Source organism: Paroedura picta, chromosome 5 (genome assembly GCF_049243985.1).
Source record: "Paroedura picta isolate Pp20150507F chromosome 5, Ppicta_v3.0, whole genome shotgun sequence".
Classification (NCBI taxonomy): domain Eukaryota; kingdom Metazoa; phylum Chordata; class Lepidosauria; order Squamata; family Gekkonidae; genus Paroedura; species Paroedura picta.
The window spans coordinates 62,887,719-62,909,653 of NC_135373.1; the positions used below are offsets into that span (position 1 = coordinate 62,887,719).

The 21,935-nt window shown below is 42.8% G+C and overlaps 1 protein-coding gene across 6 annotated transcripts; it reads right to left on the bottom strand.

Moving 5' to 3' along the window:
* Window positions 1–692: 692 nt before the first annotated feature.
* Window positions 693–21,835, bottom strand: ALG12 (ALG12 alpha-1,6-mannosyltransferase). Of its 6 annotated transcripts, none has more exons than XM_077338271.1 (10): window positions 21,660–21,835; window positions 18,156–18,337; window positions 16,158–16,290; window positions 15,791–15,964; window positions 14,211–14,405; window positions 13,463–13,566; window positions 12,352–12,575; window positions 9,277–9,446; window positions 8,060–8,135; window positions 693–1,200 (listed from the first exon to the last, which is right to left on the bottom strand). In XM_077338271.1, the coding sequence occupies exons 2-10, from the start codon at window positions 18,315–18,317 to the stop codon at window positions 966–968; spliced, it is 1,473 nt and encodes a 490-aa protein (XP_077194386.1). In that variant the 5' UTR covers window positions 18,318–18,337; window positions 21,660–21,835; the 3' UTR covers window positions 693–965. The 6 variants fall into 6 exon arrangements, with proteins under 6 accessions (XP_077194386.1, XP_077194387.1, XP_077194388.1 ...); XM_077338272.1 differs by lacking the exon at window positions 21,660–21,835 and adding an exon at window positions 21,410–21,561; XM_077338273.1 differs by lacking the exon at window positions 21,660–21,835 and adding an exon at window positions 21,217–21,378.
* Window positions 21,836–21,935: the final 100 nt, after the last annotated feature.

Genomic DNA, 21,935 nt, shown 5'->3' on the forward strand with positions numbered 1-21,935 from the left:
ATTGAAGTATACCCTACTGAAAAGTTGTATATTCTGCAGCAGGGATTCTTTAAACTTACTAATGGAAGCATTAGTAAGGACACATTGTTCTCAGCAATGGGATATAGTGTTTTGCTCTTGATTGACATATCTTTTGTCAACATATTCAAGAGCAACTCACTCTCCATTATGCCATTTTATGATGATAAAATGTCCCCAAATTTCTTATTAGATCTGGCTGGGAATACACCTGCCCATCTGATGTCCATGAACAAGTATTGCTTTTGAATAGTGTCTAGGTTGGGTCCAGCCAGTTTTTCCACTGGTGCAGACAGGTGCAAACCACTATGAGATCTGCATGAACAGAAACCATACATGAGGGCAATAGCAAAAAATGTAGTAAGTTGGCAAAAGTATTCCACACATGTAGACAGATGCCCCAAATTTTAGACAGAGCATCATCAATCACATAATTTAGGAGGAATGTGTGTTGGACTTTGTTTAAAGCAACTGAGGATTTCCATGGATAGAACAGGAGGCCGTAATCTTGCTCTTAAGATTATGAGTGGCTAGACTAGATGGCTTGAAGTAGTTTAGCATGCATGTAGATAAGATGTTAACCACAATGAAATTAACATTTCACATGTCAGGTTAGTAGGGCAATTACAGTAATACATCATTTAACCAAGCATAATAAATTTGCATAGACTAACTACATTAAAGGGCTACACAATTTATTAGAAGGATATCATGTAACTTTAAACTGTATATCATATCACAACCATTTTGCAAAATGGTAATATATACAACTGGATTATATATAAATGTGTATGTACACAACCTTAGATGCCAACTGCCTACAGAAGGAAAAAGATACTAAAAGATTCTTGCGATCTCTCACAGTTCCTACTTTACGGTTTTGAATGGGTGCATCGATTTCTCTGCAAAATGTTAAGCCATCTTGGGGGGGGGGGGGGGGGGAGGGATTATGGCCCTGAAGTGGGAAGCTTTTCCAACAAGACTAGTTGGGATTTCAAGTTTAAAGTAAATGGAGGTAATACAGTGAAATTCAAGGTGATCCCAGTAGTCCCAGGGATGTGTGCCATTATGCGGTGGGTCATCTTGTAATGTGACACCTGAACAGGGTCCATCTCCATAAGGATGTGTGTATACGAGAACATGAGCTGGTCACCTGGTTTCAGATCTTCCCGTTTGTCATACCTGTAACAGAACAAAAAATAACCACTGCAAAAAAGGATTAAGAATACAATTGTCCTGTTCTAATGAGCCTCTTGTGGCGCAGAGTGGTAAGGCAGCAGATATGCAGTCTGAAAGCTTTGCCCATGAACCTGGAAGTTCAATCCCAGCAGCCAGCTCAAGGTTGACTCAGCCTTCCATCCTTCCGAAGTCAGTAAAATGAGTACCCAGCTTGCTATAGGGTAAACGGTAATGACTGGGGAAGGCACTGGCAAACCACCCCGTATTGAGTTTGCCATGAAAACGCTGGAGGGTGTCACCCCAAGGGTCAGACATGACTCGGTGCTTGCACAGAGGATACTTTTACCTTTTAATGACCCTCAGCTCTGTGTACAGTATCAAGGGGTATAAGGCTTATTTTCTGATAAGGGGTAAGGAGATAACATCTAATCCCCTTAACTAACTACCCCATTCCTACTGCCACTGGGAGAACAAATGCTGTGAGACTGAGCTCACAACAGATGAACAAAAAACAGCACCTGATTATAAAACTGATTGGTAAGAAGACTTCGAGTGGTCACCATTTTGAGGGACCTAGCAACCAGTATTCCAGCCAGTCACAACCTATACCTTGGGAAGCTGTCATCATGAGCATGTCAACCCCAAACTGGAAAAACCCAACTGTCAGCACATTCAAAATATTAGGGAAAATATTACAGAACCTAACTTTAAAATATCTGTTGCAAGCTCAGTTCCAACAGAGAGACACTGAAAACACCACCTTGAAAGTTTTATAGCTATTATGGAGCCCTACATTCATAATAGTGCCAGGAGTGCTCTTTGACATGCCACACAGTGCTCTTCTGAACTTCATTCCCCAATGTTTCAGGAAGGTGGGCAAGGCTCTTGTCTGGTGCAGCTTGTGGCAGCCCTTTCCCACAGAACAGGGAATACAACATAGTAGGAGAAATCTGCACCAACTTGTAAGCTACAGAAACAGGCTCACTAGGGCATACATAATAAGGACTTCCATTTGAGTTATTGGTGACATAGAAGAGAAATGCATTTATGTTTATATATGGTCTAACACTTGCTTAAGACAGGTGAGAGCAAGCCACAACAGCAGCAATGTTTACTGAAACTGGATTTTATGTATTCCTTTCATTGTATAAGCTAGTAAGATTTAAATCCCCTCTTTGAACTCTGTGAATAATTGTCCCTCTTGTGTTAATATTTTGACGCTGGATGTGAACAACATTGCCAGCTCAGCTTTGGAACTTGTAACGAACCCATTCATTAATGGGTGCCCACAACCAGTTCAGATGCACCTACTGTTGTGCATAGCCTTCCAATTCAGCAAATGTGATTTCTAAACAAAATATCCTACTTACTGTCATCATAGAAGAATGAGACCAGCAACAGGAGGGAAATCCTTCAGAGTAAAAAGGTAATTTTGTTTTGAGATTTTTTTAATGATCAATTTTTCCTATGAATATGTCTAGGAATGTTTTTATTTTATTTTGATGACTAGCTTCAAAGCCCATTCCTAAGAACGGGCCTTGAAAGGATCCCCTCACCTTGGCCCCTGGCCAGGCAGCTTAAGATGGCTTTGGGCCACAGCTTGCAGCCGGATCAAGTGGGGCGGGTGGGGGCTGGCCAGCTCATCAGCAGGCCTGAGACAGAGCTCCTTAGCAGGCAGTCAATAGGCCAAGATACCCTCGTTAGCAGGCCCTCCACCACGACCCTTTGTCCAGGGCCCTCTCCCCTTACATGCTGATGGCTCCAGGCATTGAGGAGCAAAGAGGCTAGAGTCCAGGGATGGAGGGTGGGAGCTGCAGGGGCAGGGCCAATCAGGGTGCAGTCGGCTGCACCCTGATTAGCCCTATTCCAACTTGGACAGCCAGGCACGTTCCACCTCCAAGGCTGTTTCACAAATATATAGAGGAACCATGGATAAGGATATCAATGTTGCTATGGCTTACTTGCAATAAATACATGAGTGATTGATTGTTGAAATTTAAAAAGGATAATATTTCAGGATATTAAAAACTTGACAACACTTCTCAAGGAAATGAGACCAACAACTCAATCAAATACCAAATGAAACCAAGTTATCACTCGATGCCTAAAACAGAACCAAAGAAGGTACTAGATCAGTGTCACAGGAAAACATAATTTCACAATAATGGCACCATCACGTTCTACAATCCTGAACCCACACCTCAGAAGGCCAAGGCACCTAGATTTCTGTAAATACATGGAAAGCAGTGGTACTCACTCCACAGCTCACAGAGAGCACTAACAACTGGTGGTGCAAAGTGCCATCAAGTCACAGTTGACTTATTGTAACCCTGTGGGGCAGGATTTCTCAACCAGGGTTTCCTGAAACCCTGGGGTTCTTGATGGCCCTGAAACAGTTTATTTTTTAAATATATATTCTAATTTGTTAAACATTTATTGAATGATATGACCATATATTGCCATGTTGACCCACCCACCCATTCCAAAATGGTCAATGACGGGCCTGAAGGGGCCCCGGGCAGGTGTATACATAGCTATGCTTCCCAATTATATTCTGCATGATTGCACCATTTCTGGGGGTTCTCAAAACCTGCAGAATGTTTCAGGGTTTTTTCAACAGTAATAAAGTTGAGAAAGGTTGCTGTGGGGTTTTCAAGGCAAGAGAGGTTTAAAGGTAGTTTGCCATTGCTTGCCTCTATGTCATGACCCTGATATTCCTTGGATGTCTCCCATCCAAATGCTAGCTAGCGTTGCTTAGCCTTCAAGATCTGACAAAATTGGGCTAGTCTGGGCTATCCAGGCCAGGACACATTCACAGTTATCATCATCAACTAAAGGAGCTACATTTATTTCCACTCCCATCTCAAGGAGGCTTGCAGCGTACTAATTTCTCATCTCTCATTCATTCATGCTGCAGGCCAAAATACAGCCCATAACTTCCAGGGTGGGGGCATCTTGGGGTTGTAATGGAAGGCAAGAAAATTTTGCTTCACAGATGGCACTGTAGTCAAAGCTGGTATTCTATACTCAGTATTCCTTCTCAGTTAAATTCTAGTCAATTCCAAACTGCTCTATATTATTTTAGGCATCAGTGGGGAAACCCTAACAGGCTCACTTCTTGGTAGACACTTTCCCTCTTATATTTCATGACAACCAGTAGGAATATCAGTGAAGAACAACAATACCAGGAACAGTTTCATTAGGAGACTGTTACATATATTAGAATATAGTAATCTGGTACATGTACTGAAAATCTTCATAAACTGTAACAGCAGAACTGGAAACTGGTATCTAGCTGGAGAAGGAAATTTGATTAAGTTGCTTTTGAGTTGTCAAGTAATGTAACCTTGATACTGCAGAATCTCAAAACATCCCCATTACATTATTTCAAACTATTTTTAGCCAGCAGATTATTTGAGGTAAGAAGCCCTATGCTGCAGAATCTCAAAACATTTCTAGAAGACACCTCTCTTCTGCAGCTTCGAGTTCCAAAATAACCTCTTTTGGCCTCAAAGAAGCTTCCACTGCACATTCCATGGAGGCGTCTGAGTTTCTCTCTCCTTCAATATGCAAAGTAATTCCAATGGATGATAAGGTTATTCCCAATTTATTTTCTTTGCTCTTATGGTGTGAGTTGGCAATACTAGTTTGGGTGGAACACAAACATCCTCCAGCATTGGCAAAGGGTGGAGAAGGTAGCATTAGGAAATCGGCAATGGGGAGTAATAGAAGAGCCTGGCTGGCTGGCTCCAGTTAATCACACCAATTAAAGGCCCTCAGCCCTACACCGGCTCAGCCTACAAATGCTGAATGTTGCACTATTCTCTGCTATCCATAACTTTTGTTTCACTACAAAGTCACTTTTTCCTGCCAATTTCCTTCATGGACATTCCTGCTATTTGGGCAGATTGTGAACACTGACAATGTATTTTCCTTTATTTTTTAAAAAAAGTTGTTCTATCCTGCTTTGCAATGAGACTCAAAGAAGTTTGTCAGTAAAACCAGCTAAAAATACAATGCCGCTAACCAAAAGAGAGTAAATTATTTCCGTCATAACTGACCTCCATTAACAAGCAACTAAAAGCACATTGGCAATACTCCCCCTTACAGTGTATGTAAAGTGCCATCAAGTCACAGCCAGTGTACAGCAGCTCCACAGGATTTTCAAGGCAAGAACCATTCAGAGGTGGCTTGCTGCTGCATAGCAGTCCTGGACTTCTTTGGCAGTCTCCCATCCAAGTACTCAGCAGGACCAACCTTGCTTAGCTTCTGGTCAGGCGGGCCTCTGAAATCTCTGCTAGGCTGGATCTTCCTCAGATCCTCAGAAAGCCTATTCCATTCCATAAAACATGATTGGCCACTAAGGAAGTCTAAGCCTGAACAGAAACAGTTCTCAGTAACTTGTTTCTGTGTGTGTGTGTGTGGGGGGGGGATATGTTAGTAATCTCTGGTTTTATGACTGAAGCTACCTTGAGGACAAAAGGTTCTGCAGACATGGGAGTTCCAGTCCATGAAGCCCCTGGGGAGGGCGGTATATAAATATAATAAATAAAATAAAAATGAAGGGCTTTAAAGGAAAACAGCAGCACTTTCAATTGAACACAGAAGCAAATTAGTAACAAATGTAGCAATCTTCAGCTAGGGGGTGATGTGTTTGTCCCTAGCTGCTACATTTTGTACAATCTGTGCCATACATGTTCTCTTCAAGGGCAGCCCCCCCCCCAGCACATTCTAACAATACAATTTTGATGAAAGCGTAGCTGGGATTAGTGTGGTCAGCTAGGTGAGATTAGTCTCAAAAAAGGGAGAAAATGTCTATGCCATGTTGAGTTTTTATGTCCAAAATGCCAGAGAGCACACTTTTGTGGATTTTGGTTTTGCAAGCTGATCACAATACAAACTTCCTACAATCCTCAGACATTTCATTCAGGATGCCAAGTAGCACAACACATTCATCTGCCAATTTAACTGAAAGTTCGGACAGTTTATTATGAAAACTGAGCACCTGCCAACTCCTCGAGCAATGCTTTGCTTCTGGTTACTACAGAAGCTGTTATTAAGATGGAAACTTCCCTGAATACTATTTATTCTAAAGTTCTCTGCATGAATAAATCCTTTTGACTGATGCAAGGAGCTTGCCTTGAATTAGCATTTATGTCAAGCTAGTTGCAGACAACTCTTTGGATAAAGATAATCAAGTTCCTGCCTGTTTTGTTTGTTTGTTTGTTTTTACCTTGGCAAATATAGGCATGGCCATGAAATAGTTCAGATGATCCCAATGAATCACTAAACTTATTTAAATAGTCCAATCCTAAGTGCCTCATTGTCTACTTAACAGCATAATACAGAGATCCCTGATGTGGTGCCCATGGGTGCTATGGTGACCACCTATATGTGTTCACCACCTATATGGTGACCACCTATATGTCTTCACCACCTATATGGTGACCACCTATATGTGCCTTCCCCAAGGCATCTCTTCTCTAATGCTCATTCCTGGATATCTGCCACTTCACTGGAGCTCACGCACCAGGAAACAGCTGGCCCCATTATAGGAATCTGCCAAGGTTTTGTAGTTGGATGAACCCCATGGCAGCCATTTTTTCATTATTACCACTATCATGGCAACCATTTGTTTATGGCACCTACTACCTCTTCTTAAAATTCCAAATGTGATCCCAGGGACCCTTGGCATACGGAGCTAGTGTAATAATTAATGTGCTAGGCTAGGATCAGGTAGTTGCTTGGTGACCCTGGCCGACCCACACTTTCAGCATAATCTACCTCAGATAGTTATTGTGAGGATAAAATCATCAAGAGTAAAAATTAATAGAATACAAATCAGGGTATAAACTAAAAAAACAAACAAACAAATATACTGAAGATAGTCTCTGTTTAATCACAATGTTTTAGTTTCTTAAAGGTGAAATACTTTCCACTTTTGAAACCCCCTCAGATTTTTTACTGAAATAAATTTTTGTTGTAAATTTATTAAACCTGTTTAAATTCCTGGCCTAGATAATGTGCTTCACACCTCCACAGTCTTTGGTATTAAAACATCCCAATGCCAAATGTAAGCATCAATGTAAAAATTAGTTTCCTTAGGTTATAAGCATACACATATTTTCTGGACTAAATGAAAATTTCTCCTTAAATTTTGCTAAGAGTATAAATAGGAAATATTTTACCTCCATGCAAAAAATTAAGGAGATTTGAATCCCCTTTCTGAGTTACACCCTGTAAGTAAACGTATAAATTTGTCAAATAGTATTTTCCAGCTTGTGTAGAGATGGCTAGAAACTATATAACCTAAAAGAAGCAACACCTCTAGGCAAGTCTTGTCAAACTTAAGAAGCGCATCTGACAAATGAGGTTGAGCTTCCTCCCTCCACTTTTCTAATGCTCACAATGTACCATTGGAGGAAATGAAACACATAGGACAAGGCAACCCCCTCAAGGTGTCTCCTGTCACACCACACTGAAATGACAATGGCTGAAACAAAGTGAGATTTTTATGCTGCTTTCAGTCTAACAGGAATGGCCTGACTATGTCATGCAAAGCCTAAAGAGCACAAGACTGTGAGGGTTGTCTCCAGTTTAACTACATCTTTTCTTTCCGCAACATAAAGAGACATTTTGGAGGCTCCTGTGGAGTACCCTCATGGTACTTTCTGCCTCTAACTCTTTTGTAGTGACTCTGATCTTGGGAAATAGCTCCAACTAGGTCAGAAGTGGTATAAAGGGACATAAGTACCATTTTCACCTGTCTAAAAAAAAGTATTTGCATACAGTATCCCTGTATTGACAACCACAAAGGACAAGGAAAAGCAATTATATTGGGGGGGGGGGGGGGAAAGCTTACTTCCAGTTTGAATTGACCTCTAAAAATCGAGAGACTCCAGTTTGCGCTGAGGCTGCATCAATGTGGACAGAAACATCTGAAACAAGAACAAATTGTGTCTCAGGACAGGAATATTTCAGAGCAGTATATAACTGAAAGAGCCAACAAACAAAAGTTTGTGTGTTTCTGCAACAATATACTAGTCCAATTTGGATGCAATCTGTTTTCCTCACATAGATTTCCTCTCAGACACTGTAGAGATGCAAAAACAGAAGTACATCTGCTTGTTAGCACTTCTTCAAATACAGAGGGCTGCTCAGTCTACACAAGCTTCTAGAAGAATCTCTTTTGAATAAGAATATGAATTCTTGATAATTCCACTACCTTTCTGATGTACTACATAGGAGCCTTAAAGGTTGCAGTGGAGAACAGGAATGAAAAAGGAGAAACAGGACTACAAGGGAAGGAGTGAGATGGGATGCAGGGAGAAGGGGGCAGGCCCTGAAGGATGCAGACTTCTCCCAAGTATGTTAGGATAAACTTTCTGTCAACTGAAAGCCTTCCTTCAGAGTCCTCTCATAAAGTTTGCCTCAGCCTTCTGGAAGCAGTGTGAGATCTCTCTCACTTGATGGTCTGCACAGACATCTATTGGGAATGCTATACTTCTACAGAGAGAAGTGGTTTGGCCCCTTCCCTTGCTACTGGGCTCCAGCCAGGAGATTTTCCCCTCACAATCTTCTATCTTGCTGCTATCCTGCTTTAAAGTTCCTTGAAAGGCCACTCAGCCAACTGGGACAGTAGTTTGCCAAACAGTTCTCCATCTCACCACAAATGACAACTATGGTTCTTGTCTGTGTGAACAATACTGACCTACACACCAAATATGACAACTGTTCTATCAACATGGCACTACTCTACTATGAAGAACAAAGCTGAAAGCAGCTTTAGATGCCCACTGACGAGAAAAGCAGGATATTCATATCTAAAAGAATGAAAAGACAATTTTGATGTTTCAGAGTGGAGAAAACCTAGGATCCTTAACTTACCTCAAGTTAGGCTCTTGAGAAGTGACTAATAAATGCCCATAACAACAACAGCCCATTTAATCCCATTTATCTTCTCCAAGTAGGTCCTACCTCTTCCTTCTTCCGAACATTTACAATATAAATGTTTCCATCACATGACCTAAGGAGTGTCAAATGGGCAGACCACAAGACTTCTCCTGGAGTTTTACGCACATGTGCTTGGAGGCACCAACTGGTGCAGTTTTTGCATTGCAACTCCTCCGGGATAATTGAAGTGTGATACGTAGAGTGACACAGCCGAGTAAGCCGCATTTGCTAGCAGGTGTGCTACAACAAAGAGAGATCCCAGCTTATACAACCAAGATTTCTTGTAATTGTTTAGTCTGTGGAGAGAACAAAAATTGCACTAGTTAGTGCTCCTACTACTGCTTATGTACCAGAATAGTTAAAAATGGTTTCACAATAAAGTTACAGGAGAGAATAAATATGGAGTATCCTGAAGGAGCCAAATTTGTAATCCTAAACAATTTTACATCCTTCTAAACCCACTGAAGGGTTTCTGTGGCAGAGCTAGGGATATGAACCTAGGTCTTTCAAATGCTGACTTGCTCTGGGAGGGTGGCAGTGGGATAGGAGTTATCATGGCCTTGTTGGTTCCCTTGTGGGGTTCTGCAAGGCACGGTGCTCTCTCTCACTCTTTTCAACATCTTTATGTGCCGTTTGACCCAGCTGGCACGTAAATATGGGCTGTGGTATCATCAGTATGCAGATGACACTCAGCTCTATCTCCTTATGGACAGATGGACAGGATCTCTCCCCCCCCCCCCGGGAACCATTTGCCAGATGTTAGGAAGCCATAGCTGGATAGTTAGAGCAGTCACATGAAACTCCAAGATGCATGTCCTGTGGTTGGGTAGGGAGGAGGCAGGGCAGGAAGTGCACTTACCCACTCTGTCTGGGACGCAAGCAACTACCACACCTGTGGCCAGAAATTTGGGGGCGACTTTGGACACTTCACTATCCAAGGAGATGCAAGTCATGAAGATAGCTCACAAGGCATTTTTCATCTTTGTCAGGCAAGGCTACTAGCACACTACCTGTCTCCCGAGCACTTGACCACGGTGATCCATGCGATGGTCACCTCCAGATTTGACTTCTGTAACTCACTCTATGTGGGCCTGTCCTTGTCCCTGACCCAGAAATTGCAACTAGTGCAAAATATGGCTGCGAGGATCCGCACTAGAACACCTTGGAGGGCCTATATCCAGCCAGTTCTGAGGCAGCTTCATTGGTTGCTGCTCGCAGCCTAGATCCGGTTCAAGGTTTTGGCCCTTTGCGGTCTGGGACCCAGATACCTGAGGGACCCCTATGCCCCCTACAGGGCTTTACGCTCCGTGGGTAGTAACTTATTGGTGATTCCTGGCCCCAGGGAGGTTTGGTTGGCCTTGACCAGGGCTACAGCCTTTTCGATTCTGGCACCCACCTGATGAAATGACCTCCCAGAAGAGCTGAGGGCCCTGCGGGAGCTTTCAGTATTCCACAGGGCCTGCCTGGTGGAGCTCTTCTGCTAGGTCTATGGTTGAGGCCAGGCCCGGAAGACCTGATAGCAACCCTGGCAGAATGGGTAGTGTGAAGAATGAGGAAATAGGATATCTAAAGACCAGTAGAGTATCCACCAGCAGACTATTGCTGTGTGTTCTGAGTCGGTACTTGGGGATCCCCTTGACACCAGATTACAGCTAAGGATTATGGGATTGGATTATCACCATTTTAGGGAGGATAACTATAGTTTTAATGGGGTACTTGGTGTAAGTTTTATTGGGGTTTTATCCCAGTAAAAGCATGCTGAAAGCAGCAGGATATTAATTAATTAACATGCCCAAGGTATCCCTGGAGACAACTTTATTGTCTGTAAGAACAGCTCTTCAACACTTTGCCTTGTGGGCAAGTATCTTCCTAGTTACAATGACAGATCTTTCCCACTAAATGGAATATTTAATTGTAATTGATTGGAAATTTGGCACACTGAAACTGGAGAGAGCAGTTTATAGAATTCCTCCCTCCCTCAAGAGTCAAAGAACATATGTATCATGCTTTTCCTTTAACCACCCCCTTAAATAACTTGAGGGTCACAGATCCCCTGGCATGATGTGTAATTGTCATAGAGGGACACACTTACAAATCACCCCTTTGTTTGGTTGCAGAAATCCCTTCCACTCATATAAATCCCAACTAAATTAAATACAATCAACTAGTGCGCGCAAATGAATCTATCTACTCTACATGCTGCTTTTTGTATTTCCAGCCAGAATTCTTGCTGAGTTTTCTGCAAAGTTCTGTACCCTCTTAGACCATTTACGCACTGGAGGTTTCATGCCAGGCTGCCGGTTGGAACTTTAATCGTGGCAGGTTGCCCCACCTCTTCCTGCACCCACACGGGGGAGCATTTGGACCAGTGGGCCTCATCTGCTCCCAATATCTGCTCATGCACGGGAGCTGGGGCAGTGAAGTTCCCAGTGCATAAACGGTCTTACAGTGAAACACACTTAGTAGGCTGTAACTCTGTCAGACTACCATTAATGGCACAGGCTGGAGAAAACAAAAAGGAACACCCTCAAATCACACAAAACAAAACACAATAGTACAAGAAGGTACATAAAATATAGGACTGCATTGTAAACAAAATTAAAAAACATCACCTGAACCAACAGTATGAATAATCAAATGTAATGTATGTCAATCAATCAAATGTAATGTATGAATAACTGATGTGTAAAATACACAGAAAAACGAACAGTAGAAATATACTCAAAAAAGAGAACACACATGACTACCTACAGATTGCCAGCCAAACTCTATTTGGCATAAACCTTTATCTGAGTGGCATGGGTGAAAGACAATTTTTGGCTCTTGTTTTGAATTGGTGGTATTTAAAAACCTGAATAAACAGGATAAACAGAATTGGTCTGAGGAAGACCTACTCAAGCGAAGTTTGGTTTGAAATTCATAGTTTGTTATGTGTGTTAACTCTTTATGTCTTATACATTTGTGCTGTTTATTTTTCTGTGTATTAGAAGTTCTCACAAGTTGAGACTACGATTTTTCACTGTGCTTGCCAATGTATATCTTAACTGCAGGATTCCAGTTGAATCTGGCTTACTAAACTCTTGAACATAATGGAACAAATTAACACTCATTTTTTTTAAGAGGTTAAAGACCAAAGGAGCTATGAACAGTATTCCTGTATGAAGGCAATATATTTACACATACAAGTAATACCAAACTTACATTCGGGAACAGCCTTTGGCGGCCACTATGTTGAAAACTGGAAAAGTATATATGATAAACCTAAGTTCTTTATGTGGCAGAAATGAGTATAAGAAAATGAAGCCAATCGTAGGTAGAATCAAAACTCGGGATCTTCTGTCTAGTGCACCTAGTGGTATGAAAAGAATGCTGCACCCCAGTCCTCGAGGCAAGGCTGAATAAAAATACCACAAAAAAGGAGATGTCTTCAATTGAAAAAAAGTTAAGGATGCTTTCAAACAAATACTAGCTTGTATCCTACAAGTGGCTTCCAAAGATGAAAGGCGACTTCTACTGTGTGTGTGTGTGGGGGGGGGCAGAATTCCACCAGTCTAGACCAGGGATAGTCAAACTGCGGCTCTCCAGATGTCCATGGACTACAATTCCCATGAGACCCTGCCAGCGGTCGCTGGCAGGAGCTCATGGGAATTGTAGTCCATGGACATCTGGAGAGCCGCAGTTTGACTACCCCTGGTCTAGACCTTCCATTGCAAATCTCCACTTTGCTGCTTGTGCTATTCATGGTAGGTCACTGGTCAAATTTCTGGACAGGTGTCCTTTGGAAAGGGGAAGAAGGAAAAGTGCCTCTTCCCCAGCTTTGCTCTAATAGCCCTTATTATCCCTATCATCCAAATTTGCCATTGAGAAAAATTATAATTTTATATTGGGGTCATACCTTAGAACTCCTTTTTGCAAGAGAGGAGTATTCCTTCAACAGGGAAGCTGATGGAAGTACCTGCGTCCATACAATTAACTCATGTGAACTGTGGCTTCTGATACTACACCATGATGTTGGATATAGGAAAATGTGTCCCAAGGAGAACTTTTTGATGGGTTTCTTTGTTCAAACTATTTTAACAACCTGTAATTAAACCTCCTGAATAATTCAGACTTGCTGATTCAACTTAGAACAGGGTCATAGCTAAGTAGAACATGCAGAGGGTCCCAGATTCAATCCCTGACATATCCAAATAAAAAGATCAGGTAGGTGGTGACATGAAAGACAACTGCTGGCAGTCAAGGTAGACATTATGGACCTTGACAGACCAATGATCTGACTCCGGAAGTCATACATTGAACAGTTAAAGGATACACCCCAATTGGAACTTTTATTTAAAACAATGTTATACCAAAGCACTTTTCCTTCAGGCCACAAAACTTGCCTCCAAAACACAGAGTCCGTGGCCACTGTTAGTCCTAAAAGAAAAATCAAAAGAAGACAGAACTAAGCATCAAAACCTCCGTTTTACAGCAATCTGACACATACCTAAGCTTAAACAGTGGTACTGATCTGGACAAAGCTTCACTGAAAGCCTTCATGTCAAACTGACACTTGTAGGATAAGGATGTGTATACTACAATGTTACTAGTGTCCTACTGGGTGACTCCACCACTTTGTACCATCTGAGCCACAGTGTTGTTATCAAGAAGTCACTGGATCAAGAATGGTTTAGTGGTGCAGAATGGAAGCAGAAGATTGCTTATAAGTGGCCCTAGTGTGTCAGGTCTTCTTCACAGTGGGCTAAAAAACTAAGCCTTGGGCTTGAAATAACCATACTCATAGGTCACATGGAACTTTCCATAGTAACTAAGACTTATGCACTCATACAGGACATCAGCCTGCCCACACTCTCCTTTGCAATCGTCACAGCAGATGGACAAGGTATATAAATCTACATGTGTACTATCAACTTCATATAAAAAAACATTTCCCTGCGGGTAAAGTGCACACAAACAGGCTCTCTGTAAACCAAACATAAAATCTTATTAGTTAAACCATCACTCGACAACTTTGAAGAGGAACGCAGGAAATCAGACCTGCTGACTTCGAAAGGACTTACCTAACCAAAAAGCCCCAGCAGGAATGGCATAGGAAAACATTTTCAGAACAGAAAGTCGTTTATTAAACAGGGTCACTAGAAGCATCAGGCCTAGGAAGATACAGAGTTCAGCTCTGAAGACAATAATTGCCAAACCTGAGAACCAGATAAATGGGAATTGCTTTTGCTGAATCCATGATGTAGCTGCCAGCAGAACTAGTTACAAAAAAAAAGAGCATGTTCAGTTCAGAAGTGACAAGGTAGCTTCTTAACAGACATACATTTGAAAAAGAATCGTAATAGTTGAAAGTGCCCAGTGGTCACAATGGCCTCAATTAGTCTGTAGCAGAAAACTCATTCAAATAAAAACTACTCTGCAGAGAGCTGCTGTGTTTGTTTATAACTTATTGTGAGACCACATGTGCACTTAGTAAAGAACCATGTTAAGGCTGCAGAAAAACTGTGGACTATTAATCAACATACCTGTAATGTTAAGGTGCATATTTCCAGTTATGGAAATGCAGTTTATTACATAGCCTTGGTTGATCCTTTGCTGTGAATTCTGATATAGCTCTTTAATTGTAAAAAGATGCAGGCCCCTGGGACAGTGAAAAACTGACAGGATTCTGTTTTGTCCTTTTCCCCCTCACCCCCAACTTACCATAAAACGGGGCAATTGGAGCTCTTAATGGACAAGGGGGTTCACATTCCATGAAATAACCCGGACAGGCAACAAGTGGTTGTGCAAATAATAAACAGATAAGCAGATAATAAACAGCATTTGAACATAATGGAACCAGTTATCAATGCAGCAGACATAAATTGGCAGATTGGTTTAAGTGGTTAACTGCACATGGCATCTGCCACTGTTCCCGAACACTGGGTCATAGCCACAGGATCCACAAAGGCAAAACTGCATTTCCATAGGTAAAAATATCACCTCTGAGTGTCTCTTGCCTTGAAAAGGCAGCAGTATACTAGGGGCATCTATTAGCATTGGGTCATGGCTCCCTCTCACCATTTCCCCCTTTAGGGATGTTCATGGGGGGGGGGATGGATAGCTGATTACACTACCATGTTTCTCCTTAAGTTGTAATTTTTATGTCCTATTTTTAACTAGTAATCAAGCCCGCTGTACGTAAAATACAGCGGGCGCTAGGCATGGGAGCCCCCGGCAGTCGCGCAGAGCGCGGCTGCCGGGGGCTCCCTTGGGCAGGCCACCGGCAAAGGAACAAATGCTGCACGCGGCTCGCAGTTGCTCCGGCGGGGACTCGGAGGGATTGGTCCCTCCAGTAGTCTGTCCAGAGGAAGGGGCCAACCGGCACCCTTCCTCATCGCGGACATTAGTCCGCGGCGCCTGTGGCGCAGCGGGCTGTGTTAAGATTTCAATGGAGTTTTACTGGGGTTTTTAATGGGACTGTTGTAACCTGCCATGAGCCGGCTCCGGGAGTGGCGGGGAATAAAAAGCTAGCTAGCTAGCTAAATAAATAAATAAAATCCTCCTCCACCAAAATCATTTTAAGTCAGCTGCAGCTTGACAGCACTTTACCACCCCCCAAACAAAATTCGGTCAAAAGGCAAGACTTACAGTAGTAACTTACCAACAGGAAGGGCAAACACGTTAGGGAGGGTCCGAGTACAATAAAACATCAGATGAAACTGAGTCACAGTGATCAGACAGAAAACCACAGATACGGTTGAACCAAACTGCTTCCTGACTTCTTTATGCAACCGCCACAAAGCATAAATCACACACAGCCCCAGGCTTCCGCGAACTTCGATTAGAATAGAAAAGAAAATGGATTTATCATCTGTGGTAGAAATGGTAAAGCTGAATGTTACATGACAAACATTTCCAATAATTTGATTATTTAACGCCATTGGACTCTACAGTCAATTAATGATAACATTAAGGGAGACAATCCAACCATAAGAAGTCCTCCTTCACTTAAATAAGAGTCTGAATACCTATCAGCTGGGTGTAGATCTTAGACATATGCAACAGAGACAGCACACAGATGGCTGGGCTGGAAAGCAGGGCAATAAATATTGGACCAAGGAATGTTCTTGGGACAACTCCAGGAAATTCATGATGATCATACTGCAATTAAAATAAATAAAGAAAATGCAGAAACAGTCACAACTGGAAATAAAAATTAATTCTAGTTCTCTACATACATGTTCTGTTGAAATATATGGCACTACTCTAATAAAGCAATTCTAAACAGGATTAGAGGCTTCTAAACTCATTGACTTCAATAGACTTAGTCTAGCTTAGTTCAGGAATGCATTGTAAAATGTGTACTAGAACAACAACAAAGTCTTACAACTCCAATGAGACTTACAATCACACAAAGAACTATCACTTCCCAGAATGAACACTTCAACTCATTTTTACTGAGAATCACAATCCATTTAAGATGAAACACTTCATTCAAGAACAATCATAAGTTCACTCATCAGAGTCCTCTTGAGGTTACTGGGGCTTATTCCCCAGTAAATGAGCACAGGATTGCAAGCTAAGAGTCAGTTCACACATGTATGGCCCTTACACAGTCCTTCCTGAACATCCTCATACAGGGTTTTTCTGAAGAAATTTTCAGTACATACCAACAACACCACAGGTACTCTCTTAACAGTTTCTGTACTGTGGCCACATTCTTGAATACTGTAGAACACAGTAGCCTTGGTGCACCAGTTCACACAATCTGTGTGGCCCTTGTTCTCAGGGAGGGTCAGGAATGAACTCAAGGAATCCGTTCACATGGAGCAGGTTGATATCTACTATTTTCCATCCAAATCCTTCATCCTAACATTGGAGTACTGTTACATACAATCTTCTTGTTCTTTGTCTTCAGAGATTATCAGGAACAATTAAGTAGAGGCTCACATCTGAAGACCACCCGTGACTACCTTTTAGTCAAATATTTCTGCTTAACTAGCCTGTAGATTGACTATTTATAATCTTGGTGAAAAGGAAGTCAAATTAAGATGTCAAACCTTTGAAGGGACACAATTCTTTTCTCCATTAATATTCAACTGTGTATATGTGAAATACACATACAAATTAACTTATCTTATTCTTTCATCACCACCTTCTGTAGAAAAATAGGATGTTTGAAGCCACCCAAAGAAGAAGAGTTGGTTCTTATATGACATCTCTACCAGGAGTCTCAAAGCGGTTTACAATCACATTCCCTTTCCTCTCCCCACAACAGACACCCTGCGAGGTAGGTGAGGCTGATAGAGCCCTGATATTACTGCTCAGTCAGAACAGCTTTATCAGTGCTGTGGCAAGCCCAAGGTCACCCAGCTAGCTACATGTGAGGGATGAGTGGGGAATCAAACCCAGCTTGCCAGGTCAGAAGTCATGCTGCTAATTCATACGACACCAAGATGTCACTGGTTAGAAGTCACACTACACCATACCAAGCTGGTTCTCAAGTCCAACCAAGTGTGGAGCCAGATTTATAGGTGATATTTTAAATCCTTTGTAAACCTGCAAGCTGCTTTGGGTACATCAATGTAGAAGCAGCATAACTAACAAATAAGAAGGTAGGGTTTGCCTCCAAGTTTTAACTCCAACAGCTTGTACCTTTCTTCTGCTTGAGCAGTACTGTCTTCCCTTACAGAGACTGCTGAGTGCTTTTCCTTCATCATTAAATACTTTCTGCTCATGCGAAACACATGAGCAGCACCTAGTGCGTGAAGAACACTCCACCACAAAACCACATTTATAAGGGGGGGGGGAGTGGAAAGAAGGTAGTATTCAAGTCCTTGTTTTCATTCTTCTGTACCCACTTCCAGGGGAGGAGAAGTAATTTATGAAGCCTAATAATATGGAATCCTAATAAACTTTAAAGATCCTACTGGTTGTCTGAAACTCACTTTTAGTTCTAGCAAACCCCCAACTCAACAGCATGCTCATCATAATTTTAAAAAGAGAGAGCTGAAGACTAAATTTACCTTCTTAAGGTCCAATTTATGGTACACAATGTCGTGAATAGCCTGCAGGTTAAAACTTTCCTCTACTTTGGTAAATGGGCAAATGGCTAAATGCGTGAAAGCAACTGTGATGATCAAGAAAAGCAGTAGGAGCTGTCCTCCAGTAGTTTTCTTCTCAGCCATACTGGATTCAGAATTCCGATCTATATTATCATTGTGAGATCAAAAGTGAAAACAAGCATTTTTAATGTCCACACTGTGGGCATAAGGCAGATCCCAAAACTGTAAGACTGAGCATTCACTATGAATGCTTTGACACAGTAAAATATCACAAAATCTATTTGCATCACCTCTGTACTAGTATCTGGGCATTTATTTCACATTTTTCTGTCCATTTACCAATGAAGCCTAGAACAGAATAGCTCATGCCCCTCCATCCAGCTACTCCTCAAAACACTTCCATAAGGTAGAAGCTAGACTGAAAATAATTGGCCCAAGATCACCAGGGCTGAGAATGAACCTACCACACTACACCACATTGGGTGGGTAGACTATATGGTATCATTCTTGCTTCTAAAGAAACATGGAGATGCTCTATGTTGACCCCCCTTTCATTCACTTGCATACATTTCAAAAGCAGAGTCACATCTTATTTTTCAAAAAGCTTTTGCACAATTCAGGGGGCTACTGGAGACTCGTTCAATAACATCCCCATGGCTCAACTGATGAACATAGATGTGCCTGTGATATGAAGACTGGCCACTTCACCATGGCCCAGCTGACTGGTGAGATCATGACCTTGGGGCCCCACTAGCAGCTTGGAGCAGCTAGAGAGCAAAATAATGGCTAAGGGGCTGACTGGCTGAGAGGAGCCGGGGGGGTGGCGATTGCCAGGTAGATGCATGTGAAACCTCCAATGGTCAACTAACCCAGGCATCAGGGGGTGGGGCATGAAAGTGCCTATTAAAATATTTGCAGCCACTGGCCACAGAGGAGGTGCTTGGTGCTGCTGCCTTCCCAAGTCAGTAAATAGATTGAGGGAACAAGTAGGGAACACCCCAATGGGAGAACAGCACTAGTGAATACAATCCCCTTCCTCTGCATTGAAGGTCTAAGTGACCTGAAGATCATGATATACACTTCCTCTGGTGTTGAGACAGAAGTGCAATCCACCAGCATGAACTCCTCCCGTCTCGATCTAGCACTACTTCCAATCCTTGCCGTACCACAATTCTACAAAAACCCTTCTGTGTGGGAGGTTAGTACCCCCCCCGCCCCAATAAAGAAATATTAGGAAACTTCAGCTTGACATCAAACATTTGCCAGCCTTGAGTGAAGATGATTGTGTCATTATTAGTTTATAACTCCTGATGTCCTTGGAAGAAAAATAGGTAATGAGAGAGGTGGTAGCAGTGGCAAGCTGATTCTTAAGGTACAAGTGACTGCTTCTGATGGTACCCCAAGTTGCCCTTCATGACTCCCTTAGTTCAATACTCTCTTCTCAAAGAAGAAAAAGAGAGATGGTGAGGGCTGATGGAATTGGGGTGAGTGGTTGGAATGAATAGAAGGTTAATTGATTTAAAGGGTTTAGGTCAGTGGTTCTCAACCTTCCTAATGCCGCAACCCTTTAATACAGTTCCTCATGTTTGGTGATCCCCAACCATAAAATTATGCAAGTGTTCTTTCACAAAAATTAAACCAAAACTGACCAATGTTGTGAAGATCCATTGTTCATGATTGAATATAAACTGTTTTTCCCCAGGGGTTTCTCAGTTCTGGCTCTTTTCCCACCAGGCTGATCTTGCTCTTTTTTGCTGCTCCAGACAGACGAATGCTCTATCTCGATCTACCTCACAAGGCTGTTGTGTGGATGGCATCCCCCCGGCCAAGCTGCTTGCCCTGCCACGACCTCTGTGAAAGGGCCGTTCAACCCCCAAAGGGGTCCTGACCCCCAGGTAGAAAGCCACTGGTTTAGGTGAACATTTACATTGTGGGAAAGGAGTGGGGATTAGATTAGTTCAGGTCAGTTGATAGGGAAAAGAACGGGAGAGAAGAAAATGATATTTGAAGATGAAATCCAGTTTGTGCTTCTTCTGGCCTTTCACGTTGTAACCTGACAGCCATCCCGGTCCTAAAGATGATCTTCTGGGAGTAAGCCACATTGAATACATGTAAGTAGGATCTGGAAGAAACCAGTTTAGGATTGTACCGTCAGTCTTTCCCTGCATCTTGTTCTCAATGGCAGCCAGGCACATGCCTTTGAAAAACTTATTTCATCAGGAACCATTAATATCCCCCACGTGCAATGTTCCGCATTCAATTTATAGTCTAGTCCAGGGCTCTCCAACCCATAGTTCAGGCCCTCTTTGGTTGGTTGTGGTGCTCCTCCTGCTGGTTCACGGACATCATACAGAGCGGTGTTTTTCGGTCTTTCAGAAGGATCACCTGTTACAAGATACCATGCAGCTTTTTCTCTCTGCAGGCATCCAGAAAGGAGCAGCAAGATAGTGATGAGAATTGCGTGTATCTCCCAGTGCTTGGCTTGCATATCCTATCCCTAGCTCTTTTGGTCTACTGCCCACTGGTTTTAGCATGAGTGAAGTTGTAACTCTGCTCACTTCCCTACATGTGATTGTTTTTTCAGGACTCCACATCACTTTTGAGCATATCAGTGGATCCCAATCTGCTATTTTGGCTTTCTTCCTACCTAAGCTCTTTTCTTGCTAGGCTAGATTTCTTTTTGCAAGGATTATTATTGCAAATAATAATCGTGCCGGCCCTTATTCATTTTAAGAGGATTCAAAAATTAGTCATGATGTTCGTTGCAGCTGTGACATTTTAAAGGGGCATGTTCTGTATAATGCATACTTGTACTAACGTCAACTGATAGGGCATCTTCATAAATACGTTGTCTTTCGGGCAAAACACACACACTCAGGAGAAAAAAAATGAATGTAGGAGATTCACCACGGAGCCCTTTAGAACTTCCAGAAATCATCCTTGTCTTCGTCCTGCTGCAAAATCCTATGATCTGATTCCAGTTTCCTTCTGGCTCCGTGTTTTGATTCAGAATTTTACTCACATGCCGTAGGAGAGTTTCCAGTCAATGTTCCCTCGATCCCCCACCCCGGGATAAGCAGCTGCAGACTATGCCGTTCCTTCCTCCCTATCGTCTCGGCGGGATTACATTGAGCGCCAGGCCAGAGCGCCTTCCAGCACCCCTGGAACCCACCCCAAGGCGGCCACTTTCATCCCTCCGCCTCCCCGCGACTTACCCGTAAAACCACCCACGTGGCCTCTCCAGACAGGGAACTCCAGGAGTCACGTGATACCCGCTGTTTCCCGCTACGGGGAGGAGGGACCAGGCCAGTCAGATGACCCCTCCGTCCTGAAAGAGCGAGGCAGGCGCTTCCTGCCATGGTTTACCCGGGCAAGGAGGAACTCAACATTATTTTGTCATGCAACGACATTTCAGAAGGCATTTCCCCTTAAATCCCTGTCCAGGGGGAAGTCCCCGCCGCTCACCTCTCTTTTAGCGTGGCAGACAGAAGAACTTGCCTGAGCGTCAAGTGCCAGGCCAAGGAACACTTGCCCGGACTTAACATGGCAGCCGAGAATCCCTGCCCAGGAAGAACACGAAGGCCAGGTACGCTTCCTCCCTCAGCCACCCAAAGCGTCAAGGCGTCTCTCCCCCGCCCCTTCGCTCGCATGTGAGCTTCCCATTGGCTCGGAGCGTGGCACGGTCCGATTGGGCCACGTGCCGGCAGTCGGAGCAGCGAGGTGCTTCGCGATTGGTTAAAG